The sequence below is a fragment of the Apteryx mantelli genome, chromosome 7 (assembly GCF_036417845.1).
Source record: "Apteryx mantelli isolate bAptMan1 chromosome 7, bAptMan1.hap1, whole genome shotgun sequence".
NCBI lineage: Eukaryota > Metazoa > Chordata > Aves > Apterygiformes > Apterygidae > Apteryx > Apteryx mantelli.
Window position 1 is genome coordinate 44,917,344 of NC_089984.1, and position 16,135 is coordinate 44,933,478.

General features: G+C 37.1%; 1 protein-coding gene across 1 annotated transcript in view; it reads left to right on the forward strand.

Moving 5' to 3' along the window:
• Positions 1–15,684, forward strand: part of LRRC27 (leucine rich repeat containing 27) — a 37,605-nt gene extending 21,921 nt beyond the window's left edge. Inside the window, exons 7-10 of the mRNA XM_067299630.1 lie at positions 1,401–1,497; positions 9,290–9,423; positions 11,206–11,326; positions 15,409–15,684. Of these exons, the coding sequence (XP_067155731.1) occupies positions 1,401–1,497; positions 9,290–9,423; positions 11,206–11,326; positions 15,409–15,549 (493 nt within the window). The 3' untranslated portion in view covers positions 15,550–15,684. The remainder of the gene's footprint in view (positions 1–1,400; positions 1,498–9,289; positions 9,424–11,205; positions 11,327–15,408) is intronic.
• Positions 15,685–16,135: the final 451 nt, after the last annotated feature.

The window sequence follows — 16,135 nt, forward strand, 5'->3', positions numbered from 1 at the left end:
TGAGGTATCGGGTTTCTCATTGACTTGACCGAGGAGCTCTGTTCCCATTCTAACTGAATAGAGAAGAAATCCTTGTCAGTTAATTCATACTTCGTACGTTACATTCCACATAAGCTCAAATGTAACTTTATCTTTGCTGACAGCAGTCTACAGCTAGAGAGCAAATAACTGTGCATATGACATGTAAAATGTGAAGTTTTTACAGTTTAAAAATAAAAGTATATGTATTGAACAAACGTTGCTAAAAGAACTACACCTTGTTTTTATTTCTGCATTTTTTTCCACCATATGCATACTTTTAGACTGCTGTTCAGGAATAAATACACTTATTACAGACTACACCCAAGAAATGAGACTGAATATTAGTCCTAGTTTGTATCATCTTTATACCTTTTTTTTCTTATATATGGATTTTACATTTTCATAGAATGGAACAAATGCTTCTCAGTGGAGCTCCTGGAAGCACAAGACAGTTCGGTTATGAAAGGCAATGCTCTGGATTTGAGGGAGTACGCAAAGTATATCTGTGTGTTTGAGTTTCAGATTACGTGCTTTGGTGGCGTTCCCTGGGTATCAGTGCACTGGAAGAAAGGGGGAAAATGTCAGGACAGGAGCAGAAAGAGAATTCTTGGTTCCCATTTCCTTTCCATCAGTGAGGGAATGCTTCAGTTGTAGAGGATTCTCTGTGCCTAAGAAATCTGATATTTATATGCTTGCAATTGGGCAGCAAGTGTTTGGGCCAGTGCTAGTGAAAACGAGTCTTTGTTTCTATTGTGCCTCATTTAACCAGTTTTGTGCACAGTGGTGGAGTGACCTTTGGGAGTAAGGTTGAGCTTCTGCATGCTGTGAACTGTGCTACGTTTTAATCTTGGCTGTATTTTTTCAAAAAGAAATCTGGCTGACCACTTACCTTCGTTCACTCTCAGGTGAAATGTTCACACAAGGGAAGTGTTTGTTTAGCTTCTCATCGGATTTCAGTGTGCCTGTTCTTTAATTTTATGCACAGTTATAGACAGGATATAGAGGCCTTGAGGAAAATATTGGGAGGACTTCAGGAGTGAAGAGGCTTTAAGGAAAGAATACAAAATGAGATTGAGGGCAATGTATATAGTTTATTAAAGTATCAATTTATTTGGCGTTATTATAGTTGACAAATACTTCAAAAAGACAGTGGAATTGAAGGAACAGAATTATTCCAATTATATATCAGACAACAGTAGGTCAGGGAGAAGTAGCCTGATACTTAGGACAGAAACAAAGAACAATTGGAGAATCGCTGTGGATGTCAGATACATGTCATATATTGTTCAGCTATAGGTGGCTACACATGCAAACAAGCATACTAGCATTCACGTCTTAAAATACAACTTTACATTTTTGATATAAATTAACTTTTTCAGAGATGAAGAAATGCTTCAAGAATGGGGAAGCCGCGCAAAGTTGATGAAAGAGAAGAAAGAAACATTGTTGAGATTTTCACCTGCAAATGCAGATATGGTATGTAACAGAAAATAGCAAGGTAGCACACTGGAAAAAATCCATTAATGAGACCCTTTGCTTTACTTTTTTTTATAGACCATATGCTTAAGCTTAAAATTTCTAATGACTCTAGTGTGACAGAGAGAAGAACAAGATTTTAAATGCCAGCACTTTAAAAGTCTGTGGCTTTGCAGACCCTTTTTCAGATATCTATGTGGACTAGAGCTCCTGCATGAAGTGTTGCAGCCCCACGTGCAGCGTAGGAGTTGCTAGATCCTTCAAACTGCTATTCAAAATCTGTAGTGGCTCCAATCATCAGGCTGCTTGGAGGCGTTAAAACAGAAGTGCTTATGTTTAAATATGACTTTTTAATTACTGAACGCCTCCAATATGAGATGCTGCCTCTGCCAAACTGAGATTGAAGTGGGCTGGATTTTCTGGTTCCTCCAGGAATTTGTAAATGCTGGCATACTAAAGGAGAGGACCTCACTTCTGGTGTCTTTTCCAAAGTAACAAGTGGTTAAAACAAAATCTCAAGCTATGCCATTAGTTTTGCCATTTAATGTCATTTCTTATATATAGTATTGCAAAAGTTGAGATGCTGAAAATGAATACACATGAATTTTTCAATGCTTTGGTGTGAAAATAAAGTGTGACATCGATACTGAGTAAGGCATTTAGAAGTAATCATTTAAGGAGCTTAAAATGCTGTGACAGTATTTGTCTTACTGTGAAGAATTCTTTAATCTCAGTTTCATGATTGTTGGGCATACTACTTTTAACCTTAAAAGTGTGGAAGTACCCAAATTCGTCTGAAATGTCGGTAGGTTTTTAATTAAAATGAATTATATCCACTCTCGTTTTTGCTCATATTTCTGAAACTAAGCCAAATTATGTTACTAAATGCATCAGTGCACGGAGAAATCTCATTTTGAACTGAAGTTGATCAAATAGGAGATTATATGGGTTCACACCGTGTAATTCTAGGCATCTAACTTAGGACTCGAGTTAGGACCCCAGGCACCTAGTGAATAGATGAGGGCAGGCACCTAACACTAGTGATCCGAGTCATCCTTTTTCGTTTGCATTGACTATACAGGGGCTCAGGCAACTTATTCATGTGAATACAACCCTTTTTCTCCTCGCTATTCACACATGTTGTGGTATTTTTCACCAGTTAATTTCCTTAATTCTGACAGCAGAACTTTGTCTAACCCACAGAACCTCAGGAATATATCAGAGGCAACCTGCTGGCAAAGAAGCAGTATGTTTATAGCCCCACTATTTTTCCTCACCAAACAGCAGTGCTAAGGTTTTTACTTGGTCACTTTAGTACAATAGAAATTTTGATTTAAACAGACTTTTCTGTACAGTACTAATTTGTTTGGGAGCTGATATGCCTAGGAAGAGCAGGATTTTATTCCACTTCATGCATCTTTAACAGAGTTGTTACCAAAGTTTCATTTACCAAACATTCTAACCTAATTTTCTGAGACAGTGGGTATTCATTGCTGTTTTTCATTGTCCTGAAAGTTAAATAAACACATCAATGTAATCCTTCCATCTATGATAATGTCTTTGGCCAGAAAGAAGGAAAGAAAGAAAGCAAAAGTAAAACAGAACTTCTCTGGTGCCAAAATAGGTTTGCAGTGCTGTTTTTATTTACACAAGTAGAGTTGACTGCAAACTAGGTACAGCTGTAAGTTTTAAAAGTTCAACTTGCAGGCTGGATAACGAGTGTCACTGGTGAAATCCTGATGTCATTAAATCACAAAATAAACAATAGTACTTTATCAGTGACTTTACTGGCATCGGTAACTCATTTGACTGATTACTACATAGGATTAGTAATATTTACATATGCTTACCATTGTATGCACTGACTTTCCCATGTAAAAGTATTCTTGTATATATGCATCAAAGCAGCATGTGTCATTTATTTCCTGTTTTTTCTTCACTTTAGCTGATGGTATAAGTGACACAGTTCTGGAAACTGGTTTGTTGTACAGCAATATTCAACATCAAGGGTAATACCAAGATATTCAAAGAGGCAGCATGACCCAAAGCAAATTGTGTAAGAAAAAATGTATATTCCTGCTATGAACAGTAGGGGTCAGCTCTGAACATCAAAATTCTTACTGGAGACTTAGTTGAATTCCTGCTGCAGCACTGAGAACTTTCCTGATAGATAAAGGTTACCTGGTTTCCCCTTCTGTGCATCCTGTTGAAGCTACGGGGCAAGCTCTCTCTGTGTCAAAAGGCCTTTATTCTGGCCGATCTGACTGATTATCTTCAGTAGTATAGAAATTGGATTAGCATAGAGAAGAAGTGAATTCTGAATAATGAGGAGGAGCAAGTACACTGATACTTAATACGCTTAAACATTCCTCATTTTCCCCTTCTGTGTTCCCATACATATATAAACAGAGAGAATAACGTGTTCACTCTCAGTGAAAAATTATTGAATTTCATATTCTTCTGTAAAAATTTTAAGTACTTAAAATGATAATGATACACAATAATATAAATGCTATGTGAGGTTGTGTTCTTGAATGTACATACGCGTATTTAACACAAGAGGGCACTATAGTACCATAAACGATTTTTTTGGACATATTAAGCTCCTTTATTAATATAGTTTACATTAGTATCTAACAAATCTAGAAACTAATAAAGGATGTATGAATCAGTCTCATATTTTTATACTGACAGTGTTTAACCTTTGCCCTTATGTGTAGCATGTATCTTTGTTCTCTCGTCTTCTTGTTAGAAGCAGTTTCGTATTTCTTGAATGTTACAGAAAATATTCCTTTATGAATGAAAAGATGGCATTAAACAATGTGCATTAGGAACACATTTATTGTAAAGTCTTCCCAAATAGTCATAAAATCATTTCTTATATATGAATCAAAGCTAAATTGTATTTTTTGTCGGTGAATCTGTACGTACAGAATTTTTATATAATACAAATACCTATCACAGCCCATATTATTTACAGTGAGATTCAAAATGGCTATTTATTGAAGGACTGCTTTAAACACTTAAGTTTTAATACTGAATACCCACATGAACAAGAGGAATAGATTTTGATCATAAATTTGTTTGTTTTGCATGTTAAGACCTGCTTGCCATGTGATTGCTTTATTCCTTAGGGACTTAGAATTCAGGAATTGTCTTAGATTTGCAATTTAGTTTAAAAAAAAAAGTGTCTTTATCATCGAGTTAGGTATTACCAGTCATGAGCTGCTAGATACTAACTGTTGAATTTAATTTTTACTTGACACTAAATGCAGAACAGCTCATCCCTCTTTCTCTTACACTTCAAATTATGTTGCATTTATTGCAGGGTAGAGGATGGCAAGTTGCTGAAGAGCAGCTGATTTGCAATAGCTTTTCATTTGGTCTAGTCAGAAATCCCAGCTTATTCTATTTCTGTATTTTCTTTTCCCTTTTGTTACTGTGTTTCCCAGCAGAAATGCCTTTTTTAATTTATGGGGAAATTCTAAACAAAAGGAAAAATTTTTTTAGGTTTCAAATTTTTTGTGTTAGAACAGCAACAGAACAGAAGCAGCTACACTTACTATAAAATTTTAAATACTTTTCCTAAAATTATGGAATTGTCTTAGATTTAGGATCATCCTAGTTTTGAGTAATTTTGATAAACGCACGGAATGGTGAATAATGGTTACTTACAGTTGCCATTGCATACATCAGATTTCCCAAATGTAGACAGTTTTGTGTAAATTTTGTGTGTATATGTCAAATCAACATGAGCATGTCATTTATTTTCTGCTTTCTCTTTATTTCAATTGATAATGTCACAAGTGACAGTTCTGGGAAAGTGGTTTGTTCTGTAGCATTTTCCTTCTATTAGTTGACTGACTTCCTCTGCAGCAGCGTAGTTACAGAAGCTTAGTCATAAGCAGTACTATTTAAAATATAATTAGCATAGTGAAACAGGAAAATCTGTACGTTGCTACAGTTTTGTTGCAAGTCAGTTTGGAGGTGAGGTTTTCCATTGAGAAAAATGAAGTGCCTATGAAATACTTCAAATCTACTGCAACATGTATTGGTATATTTTAAAGCACTTTGTTTTTCTCAGCACAGAACTTAATATATTAATTTGAAGCATAGGTAAGATGGGTTGTCTGGGAAATAATTTGGCTTCATAGAGTATTTTTTTGTGTTTTTAAAGGTGTCCTACCCTGCAGAACAGAAGCAAAAAATTTGAGTTTTACAAGAAAACTATGAGGGAAGGGCCTAACTCTACAACCAAGTGTTAAGGACCTTTTTCTTGGAATGTGAGAAATCTAATTTGGAGATAGGGCTTTGACTTAGCTCTTCCATCCAGATCATTCTACAAGGTTATTGAGTCAGTATTTCTTATTAGAGCTGTATTCTCTAAATAACTGAATATCCCCTCGTTTAAAGAGAGAGAGATTATGCAACCCAGTGGTGAGAACATCTGGCAGAAGAATGTAAGGCCAAGGTTCCAGATGCTTTTTTGATAGAGGCAGAGGAGGTAACTGAAGCTGCCCTTCCTTGTTGCGCAATCGAAATACAGGGTTTCAGCTACTCTGAGCTTCTGCCAGCCCTCTTTCCTAGAATTACAGTATTTTCTTACCAAGTGGCTCTATTTTCCTACCTGCTTTTCCTCCCAAAACTTTGCTAATGTAATTAGAAAACACACATTTGGCCTCCCTTTTCTCAGGCTCTGGTGATCTGTTGCTCACATTGCAGTCGAGGGGTGGAGATACAGGTGTTGCCACTATGTGCACACAGCCAGGAAGTGAGCAAAACCAGTAAGTACGCTTTCCAAACAACATATTTCATAAGACTGATACATTTCCACAAAATCAAATTTATATTTTAGTAAAATGGAAGAAATACTGCCAAAGTATCTCCAATTATTTCTACTTACCAGCCCACATAATTCCCAAGGACTGTGCTGTCACGTTGATGGAGTTCTTGGTCTGGCAATTCCAAAAGTGAGATGGTGGCACTTACAAAAATAGGTTGTGATGGTCAAGTTTGTAACTTCTCCGATAACTCAAGATACAATTCCATGCCACTGAGCCGTGTTCTCGAAGCTCAGACACAGTAATGAGTTGTAGCTACATGTGCCATTAGCACAGCGCTCTCCTGTGGGCTGCTAAACATGTTATACTGCAGTTACAGGTGAAAGGCATTTTCCTGTTCTGTAGTAATAAGAGATAGAGCAAATACCTCCTTCAGCTTTAATAAAAGGTAAATGAATTTCTACACTTAAAAAAAAAATCAGATAGGGAAAATTTTGAAAATATAGAATATGTTGCCAATTACAACTGCTGTTCATGCAGTATCCTAGATTTGAAATTATACATTCTAAAACTTGGGGAAATTTGTATGTATGTTAATGCTAAACTTCCCTGTGCTGTCGTGCATGCTCCACCTTTATATCTATAGACTTGAGTACGTTTTACGTATCTATTCTGTGCTTCTGCTCGGGGTGAAATTCAACGTATTCTTCATACTGACTCTCGACCTATCTAATTACATACCGTCATAAAGGAAACTCAATACTCCACCTGCAAATCTGCAGGCCAGACGTTGCTGTGTAGCGTGTCTTGCCCATCACAAGTCTACACCTCACTATGAGCATTTCCTCTAATAGTGATAGGTTTTAGAACTGTTTTCTCTGAAACGGTTTTAAAGTGATCAAAACCAAGCTGTGTACCATGTCCTGACATCGTGAGGTCTGTTTGCTAAGCTGTTCTCAAGCTCCTGCACTGCACAAGTAGGTGTTTAATTTAGCTAGAAGGTGGTGTCAAAGTCCTGGAGAGGAACAGACCGTACAGACCGGCCTGGCACCTGCCGTCCTGCGAGGGACTGATAACTGTCCGCAACGTCATCCGATCTCCTCTCAGGAACTTGTAAACTTTCCTACAATCCTGCAGAAACGCGAGGCTCCTAATCTGATCAGGAATCCGGCTTTCGCCAGTTGTGTGTGTAGCGAAGGGAGTATTCGTTTACCTAAAGGGAGTTCCTTGTGCTGCGGGACGGAGGAGCGCGTGGGAGAGGGTCCGCAAAGGCAGCCGCTTGCATCCCGACCACTGCGGTCCTGTCCAAACTGCCTAAAGTGAGAAAAGATTCTCACTTTACGATATGAGTTTGTGAAAAGCATCAGCAATAATATGAACTTAAATAATTTAAACAGGCTTGTATTACTTGTCTGTTTTTTCTCAAGATCTTGGGGAAATGAGGCTTTTGTGAATAAATACAAAATAAATATTGCATTTCCTGCATGAATGTTATGACTTAATTGAAGGCAATAAAAATATAAGAATACAAGATGCAGAATTCAATTACAGGACTATGACTTTAGCCATAGCAGTTGTTATGTAACTCTAATAGGCCTTCAGAGCATCATTTTTTCTAATTTTCTATTTGCAGTCTAGCTAAACCAAAATGTAAGTGTACAATACCCAAATGGATGTGTTTATAATGTTTAAAATGTTTGCTATCATCCTTTTCATTTTATAACAAAAAGATGATCTTATATTTCTCACTTTCTGCTAGTAAAGCACTTAGTCCTTGTCAAAATGCCAGCAATTTTAAGAACAGAAATAACTTCCCAAGAAAACATAAAATAACTTAAAAGCAGGAGTTGCGTTTTCCTTTATCTGTTGCAATGAGCATCCTGCATGAAAATAAAAAACCCAGCCTAGATGATTCAAAAGGCCTTCGTTAGGAGAGAGGTTTGCAGTAAATCTGCTTTTATCTGAAACCTTCTCACTGAATGTCAGTGATTTGTTCCCTGAAGCAATTATTCACAAGTTAGAGGAGATTTATTTTGGTCTGTTTTATTTGGAGGGGACAAGGACTTTAAATAAATAAATAATAAAAACCAATGTCATATTTGAAGGTTCTTTTACTTTTAAATCAAAGCATCACATAGGTATTCAAAGATGGTAGTGAAGACTGTCATTAGCCCAAATTAGACTCTGGGTGCTAGCCCCCCCTGAATGAATGGGGTTTTACCACAATTTTGTTAGAACCTAGATTTTGCTCTGTAAAATTATTTCTGCCTTTGTTACCTGAGGCACTTTTAAAAAGACGGTTCATATTATTCTGTTCTTGAATTGTTTTACTAGGTTTATCTGTAGCCTGGCTTAGCTTTAAAATTAACCATTATATATAAACAGGTCAAATCTGTGGAAGACATTCAGAGATAAAGTATTTTATTTCCTGGAAAAATTATATATTGTATTTTGAACAATATACTCGCAGGTTAGGCACTTAGGTCTCATTGTCAATGGGAGCCCGGTTCTTACGTGTTCATTGTGCATTTGAAAACTACTCTGTAATTATTTTCTTTGACATAGAGAGAATACTCCAAAAAAAGGTTTTCAAACTGAACTTGCCTTCTCGCAGCTTTGTTTTTTGATTCACTGAACACAGTATTAAACCCTCTTACAGAAATTGAAGTATATTCGTGCTACATTATAAGTGGGAAAATATATGGAAAATGTCCGTGTAATAGTATTCCCCCAGAGTGTTTTACTGCACTGTATCATGTTCATTATAAGTTACTACTGACTACCCAAAAGACATCATTACCTGTGAGCTGGCTGAAATGATTAGTAGCCAAACACTAATCAGAAATATTTCCTCACTTTAAAAAATGAACATTTGCCCAACAGTCACTGATCACTAGCCATGAATTCAAAGAAAAACAGCTTTTCATGGACTATTCTGATCTCTGTATAAAACCAGTTTTTAATTGATAATGCCTTTCCATATAATGCATTAACATTTTATTATGTTGTAGATATCAAAAAATGCACCATATGCTATGGATAACATCAATAACTGTGTCATGAAAGATGGAGCTGAGAAGCAGAAGGACAATACACCTGAAAAAAGTGAACAAAGATTGTTGAAAGTAAAAGAAGAAGCTACAAGGTTAGTGTCAAATAGAGATGACTATAAACTGTTCTTCCATAACACTGTTGATGGCTTCCATTTATTTTTGTTATCACGAAAGCATGAAAGTGTTCATTTCTTTTTTTGCTCTCCAGTGAAGTAAAAAATTCTGTATCTTAATAAACACGGTGACTAAAAGACAAAAAAAAGTTAATTCTGAGTTTCTTAAAAAAATGTTTAAAGATAATCACTGGCACTTCAAGATATGCACCTGAACTGTATTCATTTGATCCTTCATTTACAATGCAATACCGAGAGAGGAAACACGCTGTTAAAACAATTATGATTTTATAGTATCTCTATGTCATCTTAATAGAGTGAATGTGAGGTGGAGAGCTGGCTAGAAATTGAGTATCTCTAGTCCTTACTTTTTACAAAATCAACTAAACAGATCTCAGCTGATTGATGGCCTAGCCATAAAAGACTCATCTTAGTTTAAAAATTTGCATGCTTATCTTAGTTGCTCTAGTCTGTCAGCTGGGATGGAAAATAAGTTGATATAATTCTTTATGAAGTTTTAAAAGACCTGAAGTGAGTGGAGAAATATGAACAAGTCCCAGTTTTTTAAAAGAGTCTAAAGAATAGCTGATGTTATTTCTGAAGTCAAGTTTCTTTTTTTTTTTTTCTTTTTGGTTTTAACTTAGTTGGGGAAAGTTTGGAACATTCTGTTTGTTTTTCTAATTACAAGATGTGTTGGTTCACTGTATTTTGCACTTCTAAAAATGAGTGTATCTTTATCTGAGGATTAACCTGACTAATAGTGTAAGCATATCACAGTTGATGTGTATGCCACCATCCTTCCAGTGGATAATTTTCCAGGGCATAACCACTAAACAGATGTCTGTAAATCAAGGACAATTTTAACCAACTTTGAGTATGAGTGCATTATATTATATTGTTTTGTAATGTGGAAGAGAAATGGTTACAGATACCATAGCCTTTCACAGTGTTCATTCAGCCAGGCCTGATGAGCAAAAAAAGTAAAAGTACAGTGGATGTATTTATTTAGTAGTCATGGATATTTCAGTCCTGTTCTATTGGTTTTCGTACCTGCTCAAGGATCTCTAGTACCTTCTAAAAGACTGCTCTGTAGTGCGCTTTTCACACTCCAGCTGTCCCAACATGATTTTAAATTTACAGGCAAGACCTTTGAAATGTACTTTGCGTATGCTGTAGGTTGCTCAGCGCTCACGTTGGGTACACTTCAGTTGCCTCTTTCAAATTCTTGTTCTGTTAGCTTGCCTCCCGCTGCATTTCAGTAAGTTTAACTTACTAGTTGCTTTAAACTCCCTATCAGTGTTTCCTCCACACTTACATCTTTTGAATTACAAGACCTCATTCAGCTTCCTTAAACACATGCCTCTTCTTTTTTTTTCCCTTTTCATTCCCCTTCCTTGTTCACTGAAAGTCTTCCAACTTCCACAGCAGTTATGCAAAGGGCCAGCACAAAACAGTCTGCTCCACCACCAGACTCTGACTTGTTCCCCGAGACTATCCAGTTTATGCACTGAATGAGGCAAGGGTTTGATGAAAAATACACTGTGTGATCCCGATAGCGCAAGACCATCACGTAGTGCATGCACCACAAAGTACGTATCAATTAAAGGCCAAAGCAGCGACATAAATGGATAGGTAGGTTTTTGCTTTTGTTCTCCATGTCTGTATTTATATGTTTTGGCAGAAATGTGTTAAATACTTCAAACTGGAATAGAAGGGTCAATGAATATAAAGGAACTGAAATACTATTTTTATCATGCTTAGAGCCTCCAGAGAAAAGAAACTGAAACAACATATCAAACAGCAAGTGGTGAAAGCAAGAAAAGAAGAATTAAAAGGAACACCCCAAGAGGAAATGAAGAAAGCAAAACAAAATATTGAGACAGTGAGTATCTTGTCTCTCTTGGGAAATGCAACAAAACACAGTGGTCTGTGCTTATTAACAGTGGTTAATTTCACATTTCAGTAGTTTCACAAAAATCTCGACCAACTAATTTCTGTTAAAAATAAAACATTTTGCCTTTGTTTATGCTAAAACTGTGTGCGTATGTATGTGTACATATCTACACATGCACATATATAAACAGACACAAACTTCTGTAGTGTTTTGAGTCTTTCAAAAGCAAAACTGAAATTCTAAGAAAGATAGTAGACAGAAACCAAGAAAAGTGCAAGAGATTGCCAAAGATTAATATAAAACTCAGCAGACAAGGATGTTGATTTTTATCATGTGCTGTAGAAGCTGTTCAGTGCAAGTGGTTAATACAGCAAAAAGTTGAAATTCAAAATTATCCTTTTACTATTGGAAGGAGGACTCATAAATCTATACTTTGAGGTGCAAGTATCATGATGGGGGGAAAAAAAGAGAGCCGTCATTAAAGTTAGTATAGTTGTAAAATTTATTTGCTTATTGCAACAGTATTAGGAATTATTTGTCTTGACTGAAAGTATTACTTCAATTCCCCACCAAAGTGCATAGAAAGCCAAAAACAAATTCTGTATTTTGCAATAAACTGAGTCACTGTTTCACTTTTAGTTTGTTTTTCTAATTTTTCTGTAAATAATAGTCACTCAGCTCAAAATCAATTTTGCCTCGAGTCTAAACTGATTTTTGATTCACGTGTGTATGAGATCACTAGATGCTGACGGAGCTTTCATGTGACTGAAATGGTAATTACTCCACAGTTAGGCAGGAATGCTGTTGCCAGTGAGCAACTAGCCAGCAGTGGTGTCTCCCACTTCTTTTTCCCTTCTCTCTTCTGTCCTGCCTGCCTGGCAATTCTCGTTATGTAAAGTGCCCAAATGATGATTTTTGTCAGATTGAAAAAAGCAAAACGTATTTTAGAAATATGTTTACTGAGGGCAGAGCAAGTACAAGTGTTCTATATAGTTCTTTTAAATGACATAGTGCATTGTGTACTTACAGTGCATTCTAGCTGAGCAAGAACTCATTAATACGTAGAGGTAGTATCACTGGTACTAAATTTGGCAAAGCCTTTTCCTGGTAAGGAATTACATGGTAGCAATAAAAAAACCCCTCCTTTTACAATGCACAGAGAATATGAATGGCTCCAAAACAGTTTACTTACTCCAAAGGGGAGCAGCAGTTCATCAAAAGACAGCTCCATTGCAACTCCCTCTCACATGGTAAAGAAATCGTGCCACTCGAGCCTTTCGCCGTAGGTTTGGGATTCCAGCTCCTGAGAATTCTTACCAGTTGCTCAGTAGAAATACTGGAAATACACACAACGCTGTAGCTGTGTAAAATGATAATGTAAAGACTGTGGATTTCAAAGCCTCATTTTTGCAGTGTTTACACCACTTTCAGTCTTTGTACTTTCCAAAAAAATAAATCCTGATTTTATTCAAAGTGTCTTTGGCCTCAAAACCAAAGTGATCTAATGCACTGAAAGCACAGCCTCTATACTATACATTGCAGGGCGAACAAGTCATACATAGTGCAAAAAGTCTGTCTGCATGCCAGGAAATCATGACACTGTTCTAAAATTACCCACATCCCTCACATTCTACAGTGTTACACACAGGAAAATGCAAACTGCACACTCACAAAATGGAGTTCATTCCTCAAAGTAGGTATAAAAATCATGTATGACGACATGATCCAGAAACTGGTATTTAGGAGTGGGCATCTTAGGGACTGTGTATATCCTGAACCTTGGGCTCCAGCCCTCTGGGAGCGTTCTCTCTGCTCTCACAGGTCTTGTGCAGCTCAGAGCTGGCACCTGGTCACAGTTCAAGATGGGCTTGGTTGCTTTTGCTGTTTTCCTTAGCAATCTGCCTTTCAGTTTTCCAAATATACATTCAAGAGTCTTGACACTCCCTAGGAGATACTGTTCTTTTAATCGGTATCCCTAATAAATGGTTTCTTCTGCTGCAGTAGTTGTTAGTGAAACGGGATTTCCCAGAGAGAAGAAACTAGTATCACGGTTGTCCGTAGCAGTAGCACTGGGAGCTAGTTTTTGCATTACAGAGAAGAGTGAGTTTTGGTAGACTTGCCACAGTGGCTAGCCAGGCCTTGGAGAAATTTCCATTGCTGTTTATGCTCAGAGTTGCCTGGCAAACAGTAGAAATACCAGCTTCATCAGCTGACTCGCTGCTTGGGGAGAGTCGTGTACATGCCGTGCCACCAGTAATCTCCTGAAGACTGGTGAGCTTCGGAGCCTACTGCTGTATTATGAGTTGCACCCCTACAAATCAGCCCTCATAATCAGTCTTACCATGCTATTTTTAATGGAAATCTGAGCAGGCAAACTTTCATGTGGAGATACTCTCATCGTTCTGAATTGGTAGATTTTTTTTTTCTTGTTCAGAAACTGTTCAGGAATAAGCTTTGAACAGATCTCCAGGGGAAAGCCCTTTTCCATCTTAAAGCTCTGCAACCACAGCTGGCTGTTCCTCTTCCACACTGGAGTCTTCTCCCCAGATCACTGCTCAGAGTTGCACTAGGAAAAGCTCCTGCAGAAGCAGCTCATTGGTTTCACTCTTTCTTTCATCTTTTTTTCTTTTTTGTCCTTATTCTTCCGTTGGTGTGGTAGGAGGACAGATAGATAAACAGGATAGATAATGGTGTTGCTGCAGTCAAAACCGCAGAAAAAGGTGTTCAGTAGCATGGTGGTTGGGTTGCAAAATGTCATTTGGTTAGTGGCAACGTCAAAGATATCTACAGAAACTATTGCGTACTCAGTTAAGAGCCTTGCAGAACAGGGGAACTGCTGTGCCTATGATGGCTTGCTAGTGTTCTGAAAGTGGTAATTACCACCCAAAAAGGAACGCATCAGTGGATGGCAAATAAGGAATTGTGGGATTTGAGGAGCTTGAGTTCACTCGCCTAATCTGAGTGGATTCCAGCTTCCCAGTGTGCCATTAATGTGTCGTGCCCGGTGCTGGCACGAAGGACCGCATTTCGCAGAGTGCATGCTTCCACGGGTGAAAACAGCGGCTCAGAGGGAGGTCAAAGTTTGCTGCCACGTTTGAATGTTGCTGCTACGTACTGTCTACCATCACTGCTAAACCCTTCCTCACCCCTCATTCTGCATAGAAAGGTATAATTATATTAGCCTGGTTTTGCACTTTTTTTTAAGTTCTTGTAAAGAAGATATATGGAATGGGCTGCCAGGAGCCAGAGCCTGCGAAGATGTAATGGACTTCACTGTGAACTTCTTATGTATTAAATACATGCATGAACTTTAATTGATGATCTTAAGTTTTTTTGAAATCTGCATGGTTGCTGCACTTTGAATATAACTGTATTGTATTCTCTAATATTCATAACATGCTGAATAGTAAAAGAAATAATGTTTTAATATCTCTGGTTGTATTTCTAAAGAGCAAAGTATTTTCATAAAGACTTGTAAAAGCTATAATGAATTTTCATCAACTTTCAAGATTTATTACAATTTACTGAAATAAGTGAATGAATATGAGTCTTTATCTGGTAAAAAGTACATTTATGTACCAACATTCAGAATATCTACAAATATGTTTATTACGAATAGGATTAGTAGTACAGGTATTTAATGCTTACTACTTTCAAAATCTGTTTCCAAACTTAAGAGCTTGAGCTTTAATCTTACTAGCCCTTTTTTTCATCTGTATCTTCTGCATTCCTACAAAATGACCTATGCATATATTTGCACTAACAGGAGAAAAAAAACTGTGTTCACTTCAGCTATTTTAAGAGGCCTACATATTTAAATGTTAGCATTTGCATGGACCTGGTGCCGTAAACCCCAGCACGTTCTTGTGCTTCCACAATTAACACTGATGCACCAGTCATTCTAGGTGTGCGCTGTAGCTGTTTTAGGTGTACGGCTTCATCTATATACAAATGGAGCCTGCAAAAGGACTAGGGAACAGCAGCCCATTAGACATGAGCAGCCCTTTCTACTCTTAATTATTTATAATTATATATCCTAGCTGTAATTTTTTGTTTTGTTTTAACCCAAGGTTGAAAACCTACAGACCAAGCTAGCAAAACTAAAAGAAGGACTTCGTCCACAGGAGTATCATTTTACTGCCTTCACAGCAGAGTTTTCACCTGATTCAGAGAAAATGCAAACTCAAAATATCTTTTCCAGTATGAAATGATGAATGCCTGGAATTCTTTAAAAAAAAAACCTGTTCCTTGTGAAACGTTCACTTCATAAGAATGAGAATCCTCTCCTATCTGTCTTCCAAACTGCATTTGACAATGTTAAACCTATAATGATAATAAATCCTCTTTATCTGACCGTGTAATTTGTCTCTTCTAGAAGATTTGTAGTACAAAGTATTATAAAGCGTTTTCTTCAGCCTCTGCATGTTTTTTTCAACCAAACTTTGATATGCTTACCACAATTTTATGTAAAACAATTTCAGAAATTGTCCCTAGTGTCCAGAGAGGCCATTTGTAATTTTACTAATATGCAGAACTCTGTACTCTTAGGCAACTAATTTCATGAGTAATACAACTCTGGCCTTGCACTGTGTATCATCCTCCTATCAGACCATTCTGTGTTTTAAACCCAATTGCTGTGATTAATGTTAAGTCTTAGGGTTAAAGTGTACTCTTCGAATGTAGAATAGCTGCCTTTGCATTTTACTATCATTTTTTTTACTGTCATCAGTCTGCTCTGCCCCTCGGCATCCTAGCAAGCACCCTTGCTCCTCAGGGAGGTGCCTTGGTACCAGGGCA